The sequence below is a fragment of the Mustela lutreola genome, chromosome 3, assembly GCF_030435805.1.
Source record: "Mustela lutreola isolate mMusLut2 chromosome 3, mMusLut2.pri, whole genome shotgun sequence".
Lineage (NCBI taxonomy): Eukaryota > Metazoa > Chordata > Mammalia > Carnivora > Mustelidae > Mustela > Mustela lutreola.
The window spans coordinates 115472289-115491626 of NC_081292.1; the positions used below are offsets into that span (position 1 = coordinate 115472289).

At 37.0% G+C, this 19338-nt stretch overlaps 1 protein-coding gene across 2 annotated transcripts in view; it reads left to right on the plus strand.

The window, feature by feature from the left end:
* ACMSD (aminocarboxymuconate semialdehyde decarboxylase) overlaps positions 1 to 19338 on the plus strand; it is a 109060-nt gene that overhangs the window by 67275 nt on the left and 22447 nt on the right. Inside the window, exons 8-9 of one of the 2 annotated variants that reach the window (XM_059166713.1) lie at positions 998 to 1170; positions 2100 to 2499. In XM_059166713.1, coding sequence (XP_059022696.1) covers positions 998 to 1170; positions 2100 to 2282 — 356 coding nt within the window. In that variant the 3' untranslated portion in view covers positions 2283 to 2499. Of the gene's footprint in view, positions 1 to 997; positions 1171 to 2099; positions 2500 to 19338 lie in introns of those variants that run through there. The other variant, XM_059166714.1, reaches the window with a different exon arrangement.

Below are 19338 nucleotides of genomic sequence, written 5' to 3' on the forward strand. Positions count from 1 at the left end.
TTCTTACTATGCACATGACATGTCATTTTGGATGGGTAGAGAGATAATCCTAAGGAACAGGAGCTGATCTAAGGGAATCAGCCAGCCATGTGGAGTATCTGGGATTTCCCTGGTGTATATAATGGCTCTCTGGCGATACACACTCTGTGTTGAAGGCTGGGGAGGATCTCCTGTACAAGCAAATCTAATCCCAAATCTCACTGTCCCTCTCCTTTCTCCTATCAGGTTAAAGTTCCACCTTATAATTTCATTTAACCTTAAATTACCTCCTTAATTACCCTTGTCTCCAAATACAGTTAGATTGGGGGTTAGAGCTTCAACATTAAAAACTTTAGAGAGACCCCATAATTCAGTCCATAACGTGCCTGCAGCCATCATTCTAGTCATAAAGTATATGATGGTTGGGAACTAAATTCCATTTTTGTGGACAAGGTTAGTTTGGTTGGCATAGTTTTTGTTTAATTTTGCTTTGTTTTGTTTTTGTTTAAATCCCTCTAATCAGACTACAAGCTCTCCAGTTTGCAATAGTCCCTACCATTCTCTATTATTTACAAATAGGCTAATTTTATTCATTTATATTTCCTGCTTGGTCCCTGCGGGTAATTGAGTTTCTGACTCTTGGGCACACACACATACCACAACGACCACTACTTTTGATGGTTGCACGCATGGCAATACATTTTATGGATATGCCATCATTATGTAGATATTTCCCAGCTCATAGGCTGTCTCTGTATTTTGCTATTATCAGCACACTACATTTGAAAACTTTGACCACATATCTTTCACACATGTATTCTTTCTTTAGGATAAATTCCTCAAACATGAATTTATAGATGAGTTCATATCATTAGTTCTGTCATCTCCCAGCATTTGGGACAAAATAAATCCTTGGTAAATACTGGACTACAGTAACTCCTCTTTGTATATACCATGAGGATTGAAAAATAAACTTTTCAACTGACACTTGCCCCTCACTAATGGGTTTTACTTGCAGGAGGTGCCTTCCCTTTCACAGTCGGAAGAATTTCCCATGGATTCAACATGCGCCCAGATCTGTGTGCCCAGGACAATCCAACCAACCCAAAGAAATACCTTGGTTCCTTTTACACAGACTCCTTGGTTCATGATCCTCTGGCACTCAAGCTGTTAACAGATGTCATAGGAAAGGTAAGTTGAGTCTACCATGTGCATGGCATATGGGGAGCAAAGTGAAGGATCAGCAACCAGGTACATGGCCTCTCTCCAAAAAGGGGATGTATGAAAAGGCATTAGAAGAAAGAAGAGAGACAGTGAGATTTAGGATTAGATTTGCTTGTACAAGAGATCCCTCTCCACAGCCTTCTTCAACACAGTGTGTATTACCAGAGAACCATTATATATACCCAGGGAGATCCCAGATAATCCACATGCCTTGGTAATTCCCTTATGTCAGCTCTTTTCCTTAAGGTCATCTTTGTAGTCACCCAAAATGACAAGTTGCAATACGGTAAGCAGGAAAGGAGATACCAATTTTGAAATCAAACTGACCTGTGTTAAAATCTTGGCTTTACCTCTTACTAATTGGGTAAATTATGAACCCAACTGTCTTCATCCACTAAATGAAAATTGGAACATTAAAGAAGGAGGAAATGACACTTGACAGGGAGGCAGGGGAAGATGATGAAGGGTCTGTATAACCACCTGAAAGTTTTTTCTGGAATAATACGGTACAGCCTTCATTTTGAAAACAATTCCCTCATGTAGTCCAAAAAGACCAACATGGTATTACTTTAAACTTCACGAGTCTTTCCTTTGTTGTCATCTGCTCATAGATCTCCTTGTTGGTGGCATTTCTACTTTTAAGTATTTTTTGAAAGTGCAGACTCTATAAGTTACACAATTTTTAGGGCAAAGTCCAGTTTGAATCATTAAAAAATCTGAAATATATACTATTTCAATGCCCTCATATTATTTACAAATATCTATAGAAGGTTTCCAAATTTTCTAAGGAAAAAAAACCATAAGAATTTCTTTAAAAATGTGAACATATTTAAAAATTTGCAATGTGGTGCTTAGATTGAGAGTAGACTCTAAGGCATTTAAAATTTGTCTAGCAGAAAAAGAAGTCCAGGGACTCCTGGGTGGCTCAGCAGCTGCTTTCGGCTCAGGTCATGATCCCAGCGCCCTGGTATCGAGTCCCACATCGGGCTCCTTGCTCAGCAGGGAGCCTGCTTCTCCCTCTGCCTGTGCCTGCTATTCTGTCTGTGCTATCTCTCTCTCCCTCTCTCTCTGATAAATAAAATCTTAAAAAAAAAAAAAAGAAAGAAAGAAAGAAAGAAAGAAAGAAAAAGAAGTCCATCATTGCAAAGCTGCAAGAATTTCTCCATCTCCAAAATGGAGACTTCATCTTATTTTAAAGCTGACTGTTTTTCTGACTTAAGAAACTCACTAGAATATAGATGTTAAACATTCTGGTTTGGTAATAAATTATATAGTTGAGCTGTTCTTCTGGGTCTTCTAGCTTTTATGTTGTTACTGCAAAAATGGGTGCTTAGCAGTGGGTTATGAATGTTGATGATTATTGGTTTGGACACTGGGGTGATGGGGAGGAAATTAAAAAAACTAGAAGAGACTGTGAGTTCTGGACTTTGAGCAATGGAGAAGGGGGTGTGGGGAAGTGGTGTGGAATTGGGGTAAGAGTCATTCTGATGACCTTCCATCAAACCTAGTACCCCTGGTATTCTTAGAAATGATAAAATCTGGAGATAATACCCCTGGCAAATATAACATCCATCTTATGAGGGATACATACCATTAGCAGTGAGGGATACTACAAACATCAAACAGAATTCAGGGAAATACATATTGCCAGGGATTCAGAGCAAAAGAGGAAGAACATGGCAAATGCTTTGTGGTAACTAGCAGATGGACTAGTTAGTGCTCACTAACTAGTGAGCACACCCCTTTTAGAAACCCTCAGAAACACTGAGAGGGCACTTTGCAAAGTTAGTGGTGCTCAGAATTTGCATTCAAACTATGAAGGCTTGAGCTATTATAATTTGGGCATCAAAAGCAAATGCAACCTCATTTTATGTGACCTCACTGTCTGGTGAATCCAGGACACAGAAGTAATACATATATTAATAGTTTGGATTCTCTCTAAAATATTAATGCTTCTTCGTTCTTGTTATAGCCACATTAACAAATTCTCTCAAAAACAACCCCCAAGCTAAAATGGCTGAGGAAAGTCCCAGCATGACACTCAGACAAGAGAGAATCATTAGAGGTATAAAAGGAAGGTCTCCTGGAGGGAAAAAAGGGAACTGATGTCTTATTTCATGGGTTTGTGAGTTCGAAAGGATGACTACCAGGCATTCAAATTCAACAGATGCATTGATGCTATTAGGAACAAATCAGCAGTATATACATAGAAAATTAAGCAAATGAAAGAAAAGGAAATAATTAACTCCAAGAAAAAAAACACCCATACGAGGGCAGATAATCATTGTACATTACTTGACTCAGCAGTGAACAATATTTATAGTCATAATAGGGTAAATACTAAGTACTAGTTTAAATGAAAATTCTAATTCAATTGGGAAACTGGAGGAGAGAATTTGGGGTACCAAAGAAATTCTCAAAGACCATAATGAGAAGTCAGTAAATGCTCTCTAAAGCTAATAAATCAAGAATAGGAATAAGGTAATTATATAGAACAATAAAGGTAATTATCAGAAGATGCAAGTTAAAATCGTGAAAGTGACTGAGTTGAAGATAAAAGTTAGGAACATAGGCACAGGATTGGTTTTTTTGGGTTTTTGTTTGTTTGTTTGTTTTTTAAGATTTTATGTATTTACTTGACAGAGAGAGATCACAAGTAAGCGACTCGATTCCAGGACCCTGAGATCATGACCTGAGCCGAAGGCAGAGGCTTAACCCACTGAGCCACCCAAGCGCCCCACAAGATTGTTTTTTAATGAGAAAGACATTTTAGGGGCGCCTGGGTGGCTCAGTGGGTTAAGCTGCTGCCTTCGGCTCAGGTCATGATCTCAGAGTTCTGGGATCGAGTCCCGCATCGGGCTCTCTGCTCAGCAGAGAGCCTGCTTCCCTCTCTCTCTCTCTCTGGCTGCCTCTCCATCTACTTGTGATTTCTCTCTGTTAAATTAATAAATAAAATCTTTAAAAAAAAAAAAAAAAAAAAAAAAAGAAAGACATTTTAGTGATATTTGATTATTTAACTATGTATAGGCATTACTTTGATAAATAAAAATTTATATAATACCTTAGGAGTAAATAAATTCAAAGAATATACAGAGAAAAATAAATAGAATAATAAACATTTAGAGAAGAAAATATATATTTATACCAAAACTATTTATTGAGCCCCTACTATTTCTAAAACACTGAGTTAAATGGAGGACTTAAATTACCAAGTCTCTGACAGGTATGAGTTGATATATCATTGTAGTTTTGATTTGAATTTCCCTGATGGTCAGTGATATTAAGCATTTTTTCATGTGTCTGTTGGTCATCTGGATGTCTTCTTTGGAAAAATGTCTAATCATGTCCTTCGCCCATTTTTTAATTGGATTGTTCATTTTGGGGGTGTTGAGTTTTATAAGTTCTTTGTATGTTTTGGATAATAGCCGTTATTGGATATGTCATTTGCAAATACCTTCTCCCATTCCATAGGTTACCTTTTAGTTTTGTTGACTGTTTCCTTCGCTATGCAGAAGAAGCTTTTATTTTTTTTAGAAGCTTATATTTTGATATAGTCCCAGCAGTTTATTTTTATTTCCTTTCCCTTGCCTCAGGAGACATATCTAGAAAGAAGTTGCTATGGAGGGTGAGGGCACCTGCCTGGCTCAGTTGATAAAGCATGTGACTCTTGATCTTGGGGTCATAAGTCCAAGCCCCACATTGGGCATGGAACCAACTTTAAGAAGTTAACTTAATTTAATTTAATTTAAAAGTTGCTATAGCCAGTATCAAAGAAGTTACTACCTGTGTTCTCTAGGATTTATGTGGTTTCAGGTCTCACATTTAGGTCTTTAATCTATTTTGAGTTTATTTTTGTGTATAGTGTAAGAAAGTGGTCCAGTTTCATTCTTTTGCATCTTGCTGTCCAGTTTTTCCGACACCGTTTGTTGAGGACTGTCTTTTTCACACTGGATATTCTTTCTTACTTTTTTTTTTTTTTTACGATTTCATTCATTCATTCGACAGAGAAAGATCACAAACAGGCAGAGAGGCAGGCAGAGAGAGATAGGAGGAAGCAGGCTCCCTGCTGAGCAGAGAGCCCGATGCGGGACTCGATCCCAGGACCTGAGATCATGACCCGAGCCGAAGGCAGCGGCCCAACCCACTGAGCCACCCAGGAGCCCTCTTTCTTACTTTTTAATCAGCCATATAGTTGTAAGTTCATTTCTGGGTTTTTCTATTCTGTTCCGTCGATCTATGTGTCTACTTTTATGCCAATACCATATTGTTCTGATCAGAAATTGTGATGCCTCTAGCTTTGCTTCTCTTTTTCAAGGTGGCTTTGGCGATTCAGGATCTTTTGTGGTTCCATACAAATCTTAGGATTATTCATTCTGGTTCTGTGGCAAATTCTATTGGTAATTTGATAGGGGTTGCATTAAATGTGTAGATTGCTTTGGGAAGTGTAGACATTTTAATAATACTTGTTCTTCCAATCCACGAAAGTGGAAAGACATTGTTGTGTCATCTTCAGTTTCTTTCATTATTGTTCTATAGTTTTCAGAGTACCCATCTTTTACCTTTTTGGTTAGGTCTATTTTTAGGTATCTTATTGTTTGGGGTACAATTATAAAGGAAATTGATTCCTTAATTTCTCTTTCCGCTGCTTCATTATTATTGCATAGAAACCCAAAAGATTTCTATACACTGATTTTGTAACCTGTGACTTTACTGAATTTGTGTATCAGTTCTAGAAATTTTTTGGTGGAGTCTCTCAGGTTTTCTATATACAGTATCGTGTCATCTGCAAAAATTGAAAGTTTTACTTCTCCCTTGCTGATTTGGATGCCTTTTATTTCTTTGAGTTGTCCAATTGCTGTGACTAGGACTTCTAGTACTATGTTAAATAACTGTGGTGAAAGTAGACATCCCTGTCTTGTTTCTAATAATAAAGAAAAAGCTCTCAGTTTTTCCGCAATGAGGATGATGTTAGCTGTGGGTTTTTCATATATAGCCTTTATTATGCTGAAGTATGTTTCCTCTAAATCTACTTTGTTGAGGGTTTTTATCATGAATGGATGTTGTACTTCATCAAATGCTTTTTCTACAGCTATTGAAATAGATCATACAGTTCTTATCCTTCCTCTTATTGATGTGCTGTATCACACTGACTGATTTGTGAATATTGAACCACATTTGCATGCCAGGAATAAATCCGATTTGATCATGGTGAATGATATTTTTTTAATGTGCTGTTGGATTTAGTTTGCTAGTATTTTATTGAGAATTTGTGCATCTATGTTCATCAGGGATATTCGCTTGTAGTTCTCTTTTTCAGTGGTGTCCTTTTCTGGTTTTGGTATCAGGATACTGTTGGCTTCATAAAATGAATTTGGAAGTTTTCCTTACTTTTCTATTTTTTGGAATAGTTTGAGAAGAATAGGTATTAGCTCTTCTTTAGATTTTGGTAGAATTTACCTGTGAAGCCATCTGGCTCTGGACTTTCATTTTTGGAGGAATTGTTTGATTATTGATTCAATACTTTTGCTGGTTATCAGTCTGTTCAAGTTTTCTATTCTTTTCTGTTTCAGTTTTGGTGGGTTTTATGTTTTTAGGAATTTATCCCTATCTTCTAGGTTGCCCAATTTGTTGGCAAATAGTTTTTCATAAAATTCTTATAATTATTTGTATTTCTGTGGTATTGATTGTTATTTCTCCTCTCATTCGTGATTTAATTTATTTCAGTCCTTTCTCTGTTCTTTTTAATAAGTCTGGTTAGGGTTTATCAATTTTATTTATTTTTTTCAAAGAACCAGCTCCTGGTTTCACTGATCTGTTTTTTAGGTTTCTATTTCATTTATTTCTGCTCTAATCTTTATTATTTCCTTCCCTCTACTGGCTTTATGCTACATTTATTTTTCCTTTTCTAGCCCTTCTAGGTGTAAGGTCAAGTAGTTTATTTGAGATTTTTCTTGCTTCTTGAGTTAGAGCTGTTATTGCTATATACTGCCCTCTTAGGACAGTTTTTGTTGCATCCTAAAGGTTTTGGACTGTTGTGTTTTCATTTTCATGTGTTTCTGTGTATTTTTTAATGATATATTTTTTAAAGATTTTATTTACTTATTTGACAGAGAGAGACATAGCAAGAGAGGGAACACAAATAAGGGGAGTAGGCGAGGGAGAAGCAGGCTCCCCACTGAGCAGGGAGCCCAACACACAGGGCTCGGTCCCAGGACCCTGGGCTCACAACCCAAGCCAAAGGCAGACACCCAACAACTGAGCCACCCAGGCGACCCTGTATTTTTTTTTTTTACCTTTTTTTTTTTTTCCCCTCTTTGGCCCATTCATTCTTAGTAGCATGTTATTTAACCTCCATGTATTGATGATCTTTCCAGATTTCTTCTCATGGCTGACCTCTTGCTTCATGGCATTAAAGTCAGAAAAGGTGCACAGTATGACTTCAGTCTTTTTGTATTTGTTGAGGTCTAATTTGTGACCTAGTATGTGATCTACTCCGGAGAATGTTCCATGTGCACTTGAAAAGAATGTGTGTTCCACTATTTCAGGATGGAATGCTCTAAACATATAACTTCATCTGATCTAGTGTGTCATTCAAAGCCATTGTTTACTTGGTGATTTTCTGTTTAAATGATCTGTCCAATGATATGAACGGAATGTTAAAATCCCCTATTGTCATCGTTATTATCAGTTAGTTCCTTTATGTTTGTTATTAATAGTTTTTATTACTTGGGTGGTCCCATGTTAGGTGCATAAATATGTACAACTTAGATTTCTTTGTGGATTGTCCCCTATATTATCTTATAGCATCCTTGTCTCCTGTTACAGTCTTTATTTTGAAGTCCAGTTTCTCTGACATAGTATTACTATTTTGGCTTTCTTTTGACATCCATTTGCATGATAAATGTTTCTCCATCCCCTCACTTTAGATCTGCAGATGCTTAAGGACCAAAATGAGTCTTAGTCAGCTTATAGATGGGTCTGGTTTCTTTATTCATTCTGACACCGTATGTGTTTTGATTGGAGCATTTAGTCCATTTACATTCAGAGTAATTTTGATAGATACGTATTTATTGCCATTTTATTATGTGTTTTGTGGTGGTTGTTAAATATTTTCTCTGATCCTTTTTTGTCTTTCTTCCATGGCTTGCTGATTTTCTTCAGGGATGTATTTGGATTTCTGTTTTTTCTTTCCTTACTTATTAGTGGTTTCCATATATGGTTACCATTAGTGTGTATATTACCTCTTCAGCCAATAGGAGTCAACATTAAGTTAATGGTTGCTTAAATTTGAACCCATTCTCTTCTCCTCTCTACACCTGATTTTAGGTATATGTTATTATATTTTATATACTTTTCATGTGTGTGAGTTCTTTGATTTTTACATAAATATTCATTTTTACTGCTTTCATGTTTCCTACCTTTATATGTTACTGTTGGTATCTCCTTTCTACTCAAAATGTCCCCTTTAATATTTCTTGAAGGGTTGGTTTTTGGTCAAGAAATCTTTTGGTTTCTGTGGGCACCTGGGTGGCTCAGTTGGTTAAGCAACTGCCTTTGGCTCAGGTCATGATCCTGCAGTCCCAGGATTGAGTCCCACATTGGGCTTCCAGCTCTGTGGGGTGTCTGCTTCTCCCTCTGAACTTCTCCCCTCTCATGCTCTCTCTCACTCTCTCTTGCTCTCTCTCAAGTAAATAAATAAAATCTTTAAAAAAAAAAAGAAATCTTTTGATTTTTGTTTCTATGGGAAACTATTTTTTTTTTAGACTTTAATTATTTATTTTTTTAAACATATATTTTTATCCCCAGGGGTACAGGTCTGTGAATCACCAGGTTTACACACTTCACAGCACTCACCAAATCACATACCCTCCCCAATGTCCATAATCCCACCCCCTTCTCCCAAACCCCCTCCCCCTGGCAACCCTCAGTTTGTTTTGTGAGATTAAGAGTCACTTATGGTTTGTCTCCCTCCCAATCCCATCTTGTTTCATTTATTCTTCTTCTACCCACTTAAGCCTCCATGTTGTATCACCACTTCCTCATATCAGGGAGATCATATGATAGTTGTCTTTCTCTGCTTGACTTATTTCGCTAAGCATGATACGCTCTAGTTCCATCCATGTTGTTGCAAATGGCAAGATTTCATTTCTTTTGATGGCTGCATAGTATTCCATTGTGTATATATACCACATCTTCTTTATCCATTCATCTGTTGATGGACATCTAGGTTCTTTCCATAGTTTGGCTATTGTGGACATTGCTGCTATAAACATTCGGGTGCATGTGCCCCTTTGGATCACTACGTTTGTATCTTTAGGGTAAATACCCAATAGTGCAATTGCTGGGTCATAGGGCAGTTCTATTTTCAACATTTTGAGGAACCTCCATGCTGTTTTCCAGAGTGGCTGTACCAGCTTGCATTCCCACCAACAGTGTAGGAGGGTTCCCCTTTCTCCGCATCCTCGCCAGCATCTGTCATTTCCTGACTTGTTGATTTTAGCCATTCTGACTGGTGTGAGGTGATATCGCATTGTGGTTTTGATTTGTATTTCCCTGATGCCGAGTGATATGGAGCACTTTTTCATGTGTCTGTTGGCCATCTGGATGTCTTCTTTGCAGAAATGTCTGTTCATGTCCTCTGCCCATTTCTTGATTGGATTATTTGTTCTTTGGGTGTTGAGTTTGCTAAGTTCTTTATAGATTCTGGACACTAGTCCTTTATCTGATATGTCGTTTGCAAATATCTTCTCCCATTCTGTCAGTTGTCTTTTGATTTTGTTAACTGTTTCCTTTGCTGTGCAAAAGCTTTTGATCTTGATGAAATCCCAGTAGTTCATTTTTTCCCTTGCTTCCCTTGCCTTTGGCGTTGTTCCTAGGAAGATGTTGCTGCGGCAGAGGTCGAAGAGGTTGCTGCCCGTGTTCTCCTCAAGGATTTTGATGGATTCCTTTCGTACATTGAGGTCCTTCATCCATTTCGAGTCTATTTTTGTGTGTGGTGTAAGGAAATGGTCCAATTTCATTTTTCTGCATGTGGCTGTCCAATTTTCCCAGCACCATTTATTGAAAAGGCTGTCTTTTTTCCATTGGACATTCTTTCCTGCTTTGTCGAAGATTAGTTGACCATAGATTTGAGGGTCTATTTCTGGGCTCTCTATTCTGTTCCATTGATCTATGTGTCTGTTTTTGTGCCAGTACCATGCTGTCTTGATGATGACAGCTTTGTAATAGAGCCTGAAGTCCGGAATTCTGATGCCACCAACGTTGGCTTTCTTTTTCAATATCCCTTTGGCTATTCGAGGTCTTTTCTGGTTCCATATAAATTTTAGCATTATTTGTTCCATTTCTTTGAAAAAGATGGATGGTACTTTGATAGGAATTGCATTAAATGTGTAGATTGCTTTAGGTAGCATAGACATTTTCACAATATTTATTCTTCCAATCCAGGAGCATGGAACATTTTTCCATTTCTTTGTGTCTTCCTCAATTTCTTTCATGAGTACTTTATAGTTTTCTGAGTATAGATTCTGTGTCTCTTTGGTTAGGTTTATTCCTAGGTATCTTATGGTTTTGGATGCAATTGTAAATGGGATTGACTCCTTAATATCTCTTTCTTCTGTCTTGCTGTTGGTGTAGAGAAATGCAACTGATTTCTGTGCATTGATTTTATATCCTGACACTTTACTGAATTCCTGTATAAGTTCTAGCAGTTTTGGAGTGGAGTCTTTTGGGTTTTCCACATATAGTATCATATCATCTGCGAAGAGTGATAATTTGACTTCTTCTTTGCCGATTTGGATGCCTTTAATTTCCTTTTGTTGTCTGATTGCTGAGGCTAGGACCTCTAGTACGATGTTGAATAGCAGTGGTGATAATGGACATCCCTGCCGTGTTCCTGACCTTAGCAGAAAAGCTTTCAGTTTTTCTCCATTGAGAATGATATTTGCGGTGGGTTTTTCATAGATGGCTTTGATGATATTGAGGTATGTGCCCTCTATCCCTACACTTTGAAGAGTTTTGATCAGGAAGGGATGTTGTACTTTGTCAAATGATATGGGAAACTATTTTATCTCTCCTATTCTGAATGATAGGCTTGCTGGATAGAGTATCCTTGGCTGTGAATTTTTCCCATTCAGTACCTTGAACATATCATGCCATTCCCTTCTGTCTTACAAACTTTCTCTTGAGAAATCTTCAACTAGCCTTAAGGGTGTTTCCATGTAAGTTAATGACTCCTTTTGTCTTGCTGCTTTTAAGAGTTTTGTCTTTATCATTATATTTTGCAAATTTAATTACAATATGTCTTGGTATTGGCCTCCTTTTGTTGATTTTGATGAGAGTTTTCTGAGCTTCCTGGATCTGGATGTCTCTTTCCTTTCCCAGGATAGGGAACTTTTCAGCTACTATTTCTTCAAATAATTTTTCTGTACCATTTTCTCTTCTTCTGGGACTCCTATAAAATAAATGTTACTACATTTGAATAAGTCACTAAGTTTCCTAAATCTATTCTCATTTTGCATAGTTCTTCTTTCTCTCTTTTGTTCAGCTTCATTGCTTTCCATTACTTTGTCTTCTAGGTCATTAATTTGTTGCGCTGCTTCTTTCAGCTGGCTGTTCATTGCATCCAGCATGTTTCTAATCTCATTTATTGCACTCTTGATCTCTAATTCTTTTTTAACTCTCTTATCTCTGTGGCAAGGGTCTCACTAATGTCTTCTATTCTTTTCTCAAGCCTAATGAGTATCCTTAAGATTGTTGCTTTAAATTCTAAATCAGGATTGTTAATATATATATGCATATATATGTATATACATATATCTAGATATATATGTATATATATATATATATATATATATATAAACCTGATTTAGAATACATTTAGAATATCTATATGTATATAGATATATAGATATCTATATATCTAAGTGATTTTATATAGATATATAGATCTCTGGCTGTGGCCTTATCTTGTTCTTTCATTTGGGATAAATTTCTCTGCCTTTGCATTTTGTCTAAGTCTCTACCTTCTTCCCTGTATTAGAAAACCCAGTTATATCTCCTGCTCCTGAAAGTAATGGCTTTATGAAAAAGAGGCCATGCAGTGCCCAGGGCCTGGCACTTCAGGGAGTGTCTCTGGTGTGTGCTGTGTATACTGTACTGTTGTGTCCTGACTGCTCTATCCTTCAGGCCAGTCTTCTACAAAGGTTCTCCTTGCCAGGTGTGAGCAATGTTTGGTCCCTGATCTGAATGTGGCAAGTTTTAGCTAGGTGTTCTCTGGTCTGCCTATGAAAAGAAACTTGTCAGTACCTCCACTAGAACTGAGGCCCTGCAGGGGTGCCTGGGTGGCTCAGTTCACTGAGCATCCAACTCTTGATTTTGGCTCAGGTCTTGGGATCAAGCCCCATGTCAGTCTCCCCATCAGTGGGGAGTCTGCTTCTCTCCTTTTCCCTCTCCCTTTGGCCCTCCCCCTGCTTATACTCTCATTCTCTCTAAAATAAATCTAAAGAAAGAAAGAAAGAAAGAAAGAAAGAAAGAAAGAAAGAAAGAAAGAAAGAAAGAAAGAAAGAAAGAAAGAAAGAAAGGAAGGAAGGAGGCCCTGCAAAACTCTCTGGCCATAAGATGTGGTATAAACTGGGGTTTGTGCTCCCTTCTGGAGGAGGGGCCTTGATGCTGGTACTAAGGCAAGCATAAATGAGGAGGGAAGTTCTTCCAGAGTGTGTGGGGCAGGGGTTTGGTATAAGCAAGTTAGGCATCCAGTGTCTGTGCTGTGCTACTTCTCACAGGTGGCTCTGTGTTTATCCTCAGGGGTAGGGAAGGAAAATGGCATAGGCCAGGTCCTTTATTCCCAGAGAGGTATCCCATGAACACTGCCTTTCAGGGATACACTCTAAGAAGACCAAATAACCTCCCCCACTGTGTGCCCCCAGAACTCTTCAGATCACTATTTCCATGATGTCTTCCCCTGGTTTCCTGGAGCACAGTATTCCACAGTCCTCCACAGTCCTCCACAGTACTCCACAGGTTCCATCCCAGCTGAGTCCGCTGACCTTTAAAACTACAGGCTTAAAGCCACACTGGTTGCTAGAACTCACAAAATTCAGTCCCTTTCATTTTCCAAGGTAATGGCTTCAGGGAAACATTCTTCTACTAGTGCATTCCCCTGTGTGCTTCTTTCTCTCACCCTTCCCCATGGCCATGGCTCCCTCCCTTCCACAGAGCCATGAACCATTTCACCCCTAAATCACATCTCTGCACTTCCCACCTTCTTTGATGTGGTCTCTTCTCTCCCTTTAATTGTGGAGTTTTTCTGTCAGCCTTTAGATCCATTTCTGGGGTATTTAGAATTATGTGATAGTTATCTAGTTGTGTTCATGGGATAAAGCAAAACTAGGCTCCTCCTACTCCACCACCATCTTCTCCTCTCCTGCTCAGGTGACTTTTAATATTAAGTCACTTATCCCTCTCATCCTCAGGTTCCATAACTATAAATGGAAATGACACCATGCAGAATTGATATGAGGAGTTGGTATAATACTATGCCAAAGGACTATACAAATGTCAGCAATTTATATCACCTATTCTAGTGCTTTACAAATAGTAGGTATTGAGTTAATATTTGTTTAATTGAGTTTGTATAATGGTTTCATGGATATAAAGCTAATCTTACTGTGCATTGGTTGAATGAAGACAGGCTCCTTCTCCAGGAAATTATGTCTCAGAGAACAAACTGAATCTTTGCTAAGTTAGAATTTTTATAGGAAGCTACATTATAATAGAGTTATGTTGTATTTACTGCATATGCTGCTGATGAAATAGGCTAATGAGAAGATAGCTAAATGTTCCTTTTCTAGAAGACAAATGAATTCTCTTCTATTATTTGAATTTAATAGTAAGCCACATCTTTCAGTATTCACAGCATTTCCTGAAAATGTGAAAAAGTTAATACATACAGCAGGTGAGCAGTTTATTTATTTTCCCTGGCAGGAATATTAATCACTATTATTATCATCTCAGTAAGTCTTTGACCTCATAGGGAATGTGTGTTGCCAGCACTGGGGAGGAAAACGTATGTCAGGGCAGAGTGCTGGGGCTGAGAAATCAATCAGGATTATCTACTGTCTCATAAAGAAAGTCACTGTCTTGGTAGACAGTATAATTCCAGAATCCCAGAAGAAGCAGCCATGGTAACTAAAAAGCCCACCATTATAATTATTCCTTTGGGTTTGGAGTCTTTAGAAAAGTCCTACTAAAATGTGGCTGTTGTCAAATGTTATATTAGCACATATATCCTTAAAATCCTTAGCACATATATTCTTAAAAAATCATGATTATGGTGGATCCCATGGGAATAGAATCCTAGATCGCAGGCAAGAAGACGACAAGAAGGAGAAAGTTCTAGCTTTTGGAAAACCAGAATCAGGTATGTTATTTCAGAACCTGAGATGTCACAAGAGCTTAGGATTCCCTGAGAGCTTGAAAATAGGGCAACAGTCATCCAAGTCCATATCCTTTGCCTCCTTAACCAGGATTCTCTATGTAATCCCTTTAAAATACAATCAATTTGCAGTTATGAGACAAAAGGTGATAAAAATAGCAATACAAAAAGTATTTTTAACTCAAGAAATATTTATTAAGCTTCTATCAAGTGAAGACTGGTATTAAGCAATGGAGAATGTAATCTTCATCATACAGGACCATATTTTGAGGAACTTCATCTTCTTCCTTCTTCCTGAGGAATCCCACCTCTTCCCTGCTACTATCTCTTCTCCCTCTGAACAAGAATTCTCATTAACAAGAACTTCACTTCCATTTTTTTATGCCTACTTCATTATCTCTTACAGAATTCCTAACAAGTTAGAAATGGACAGAAATTTACCAGAAAGTATCAATAAAACGTATACAGATAGATAAAGGGTATGAAAAATTAACATAACAGAAATTATCACAAGTGGATAATTAACCTCCTGTAGAGAGGAGCTGTGAACAATAGCTATTAAATAATAATTGAATACTGCCAAATGATGAGTTTGGAGTTTGGCAAAAGTCATCCACAATCAAGTTAGCAAGGAGAGCAGGGAAGTATCTTAACTAGGAAGGATAAAATGCAGAGGAGTGGTCTTCATTTCTGCTTTAAAATCCTTTACTCTCTCCATATTAAAATGGAACAGATACATTCCCCCCTTAAAATGTATTTATATCCAAGAAGGCCATAATACTGAAAATGGAAGAATTCCTGACTAGGAAGCAAAATACATTTCTAAATTTCAATTTCATGTTAACGTAGTTAACAAATGTAATATAGCAAGGGACTTTTTAAAATTATGTTGTGTTTTAGAATTGTAAACAGCTTTAGCAAGAGAAGCAAAAATAAGAACAAATGAAGCTCCAGTGAATACAAAGCAGGCATTCAGAACGAGATCAGCTGTTGGCACAGATGTGAGTAGATATAACTTTGGGCCTTTAGGGCTTCTATAAGCAGGTGTATTTCCTTGGACTTTTACAGTAATGAATACAAGAATCTAGAAATAGAGTTGTTAGTCCATCATGGCCTTCCTCTAACTTTATTATATATTTTCCTATATCATTTCATGTAAACGTATTCATAAAAACCTAGGAAAATCCTTTTTTTCCTGGTATAAATCAAAATGTCATTTATTCTTACAGGAGCTAAAATTTAACATATTTAAAATATATATAGACAGTAGCTCTTTCTCCCCACGGGTCCTGTCCCAGTACTTTAATAAACCACCATTTCGCATCAAAAAATAAAATAAAATATATTTAATATTTCAGGGCTAGTAACAATCAGACTTCCTCTTTCATATAATCAAACATTCATTCTTTCAAAACACAAAGCCACTCTCAGATTTATTATAATCATATGTCAGAGTTTTATTTCATACTTGTTTTTTTAAAAAAGAGGCTTTCTGAAAAGTCCCACTCAAAGAATCTATCTTGGCAGAGATATTTTATAGGAGAAAACATGGTTAAACAGTTACTATTGACTGGATTAAAAAAAAGAAGACAACTATCCAGTTAAGGACAATTAGCCTCTTTGTATTATTAATTAAAAGTCTTAGACTAGTTTGAAAACTAATAGTCAATGGAGGGGGTGTCCTAGAAACTCTTAAGATCATTAAAGTCTATGAGAAAATTGACCAAATATTTTATCAAGAATGCTATACTATGGGGGTGCCTGAGTGGCTCAGTCATCAAGCATCTGCGTTTGGCTCAGGTCATGGTCCCAGGGTCCTGGGATCAAGCCTCGCATCAAGCTCCCTGCTCAGCAGAAAGCCTGCTTCTCCCTCTCCCACTCCTCCTGCTTGTGTTCCCTCTCTCACTGTGTCTCTCTCTGTCAAGTAAATAAATAAAATCTTAAAAAAAAAAAAAAGAAAAAGAAAAAGAATGCTACACTACCTTCGGTGATTAATGTTAACTAAATTTATCTTGGTGATCGTTTCATAATATATGCAAGTATCAAACCATTATGTCATACACCTGAAACTAACATAATGCTATATATCAATTATAGGTCAATTAAAAAAAAAAGAAAGAAAGAAAGAATGCTCATTATTTCCCAGGATGAGCAGATAGTCATACCAGATCACAAAGTTCTACCTCGGTCCAGATTCAGGACAACTTTTTTTTCTCACACTTACTGGAGGCATTTTATTCCATGCTAAGAAAATTTGAGCTTTACCTTCTGGACAACAGAAAATTATTAATGGATTTTTAGGAGAAATGTGGCATGATCAAATTTTTATTTAAAATAGCCTTCTCTGGGTTATGGACATAGGGGAAGGTATGTGCTATGGTGAGTGCTGTTAAGTATGTAAACCTGGCGATTCACAGACCTGTATCCATGGTGCTAATAATACATTACATGTTAATAAAAAATTAAAAATTAAAAAAAATAAAATAAAACAGCCTTCTCAGTGTTAGATATTGATTAAAATAAATGAGAATGAAATCAGTTAGAAAACTATAGTAGCAGTTAATTTAATTCAATAAACATCCACTCTGTTCCAAGCCTTTTGCTCAGGGCTGGAGACAGTTTTTGCCCCACTTCTTAGCTGAAATGGAGACACTAACCTGGCTCCACCACATACTAGCTGTGCAGCTCTAAGCAAGTTATCATCTTTTGTTTCCTTGTCTGTTGAATGGGGATAATGATAGGATCCATGTCATAGAAAGGCTGTGAGAACGAGTTAATGAATGCAAATGGCTTAGAACAGCACCTCACACATAGTAAGTAATTAATATATGTTAGATATTATTATTATTATTATTAAGGGATTATTTCACAGCAATTTAAGAAGTACTGTGAATCAAAGTACCTGCAGGATGCTTTAGGTGAACAGAAGTCATACTTGGCTGAGTGAAGGGATGGTAAGAGCCTGAGTTGAGGGAGGAACTGGGGAAGTAGAGAGGAACTGATGGGTGCAAGAAATGACAGAGGTAGAACCCAAAGCGCTCAGTGACCCATGAAATGCAGAGGTGACAGAGGAGGAGTCCAACGTGATTCCCAGGTTTCCAGCTTGGGCAACTGGGTGTAAAGTAATGCCATCAACCTAAAGGAAAAGCAGGTTTGGGTTCATGCTCTATCAAGTAATCATGCATGAGTCATTAGAATTTGTGAAATTACCCAATTAATGCCCAAGATACAATTCACAGTTAACAGTGGCAAAAAAATCTTATCAGAGTTGTTACTTAATATCCGCAACTGGAAAAAGTCATTATTATGGAAGGCACATTAAAATCCTAAACTCAGTTACAGTATAAATCTAATTGCTCAATTTTAACTATTTTCCAAATGTCCCTATACTGTTGGCCCAATAGCAGACTTATTAACTCAGATGAATATAATGTAGGTTAATTGAGGCCAAGAGCATGGGTTAGTTCAGTGGTTCTCAACTCTGCTTATGCATTAGAATCATCTGGGGAGATTTTTTAAAAAATGCTAATGTTACTAGTTATTTTTAGGTCTCACCCCCAGATACGATGATTTAATTGATTTGGGGTAGATTCTAAGGTGAACACTTTTTTTAAAGTTCCCTAGGTGATATTAATGTACAAGTAGTGTGGAAAAACAATGGGTTAGCATCAATAAGAATCTATAATTTATGGTCACAAGGAACCTTAGAAACACTCTAGTTTTGGAACTTTGCTTTTAACCTATGGAAACATATGGTCAACAAGGTCTTATAATATTGTGTAAACAAGTAAAACAGAGAAAAGCAGAGTTGTTCTAATTAGGCAGTAGAAGTCAGGAGGGAAGCTTTGTCTGGCAGGCCTCCCCCTCACTCCTGCCCCATCTCTCTTATATAAACTCCATTGATGCTGCTCCCTGTCCTCCAGTCCCCAAGAATTCTCCATGTAATAGTTTAAAACATTACTTCTGACTAAAAAAAAAGAAAATGTCATTCTCACATTCATGAAGTATTTTTAAGCTCTAACAACATGACTGGTGCTAATATATGGGAACACTTTATATTTTAGAGGGGAAAACAGACAAATGACAAGTGTATATAGAAGAAAATATGAAGTAATTCATCTATATCTTGGAAGTAGGGAAACCTTTCCGAATGATGACTCAAAAATCTAGTAACTACATGGAAAAAGATTAATAAACTTCGTTATTGTAAAAATATTTTGCAAGGCAATAAAATACTACAAACAAAGTTCTCATCACAAGAAAACAAAATTTTGTAACTAGAATTTGTATTTAGAATTTTGCAACTATAAATGAGAGATGTTAACTATACCTGTGGTGATTATCATTTCACAATATATACAACAGTGAATCATTATGTTGCACACCTGAAACAGAGTTGACCCTTGAACAACACAGGTTTAACTGTACAGGTCCACTTTACGTGCATTTTTTGCGGTATTGTAGCATAGTACTATAAATGTATTTTCTTCATGATTCTCTTAATAACATTTTTTCTAGCTAATTTTATTGTAAGAATATAGTATCTAATACATGTAACACACAAAATATGTGTTATTTCACTGTTTATGTTACTGGTAAGGCTTCCCATCAACAGTAGGCTATTCATAGTTAAGTTCTGGGAGAGTTAGAAGCTATACTCAGATTCTTTTTTTTTTTAATAAACGTATTACCAGGGGCGCCGG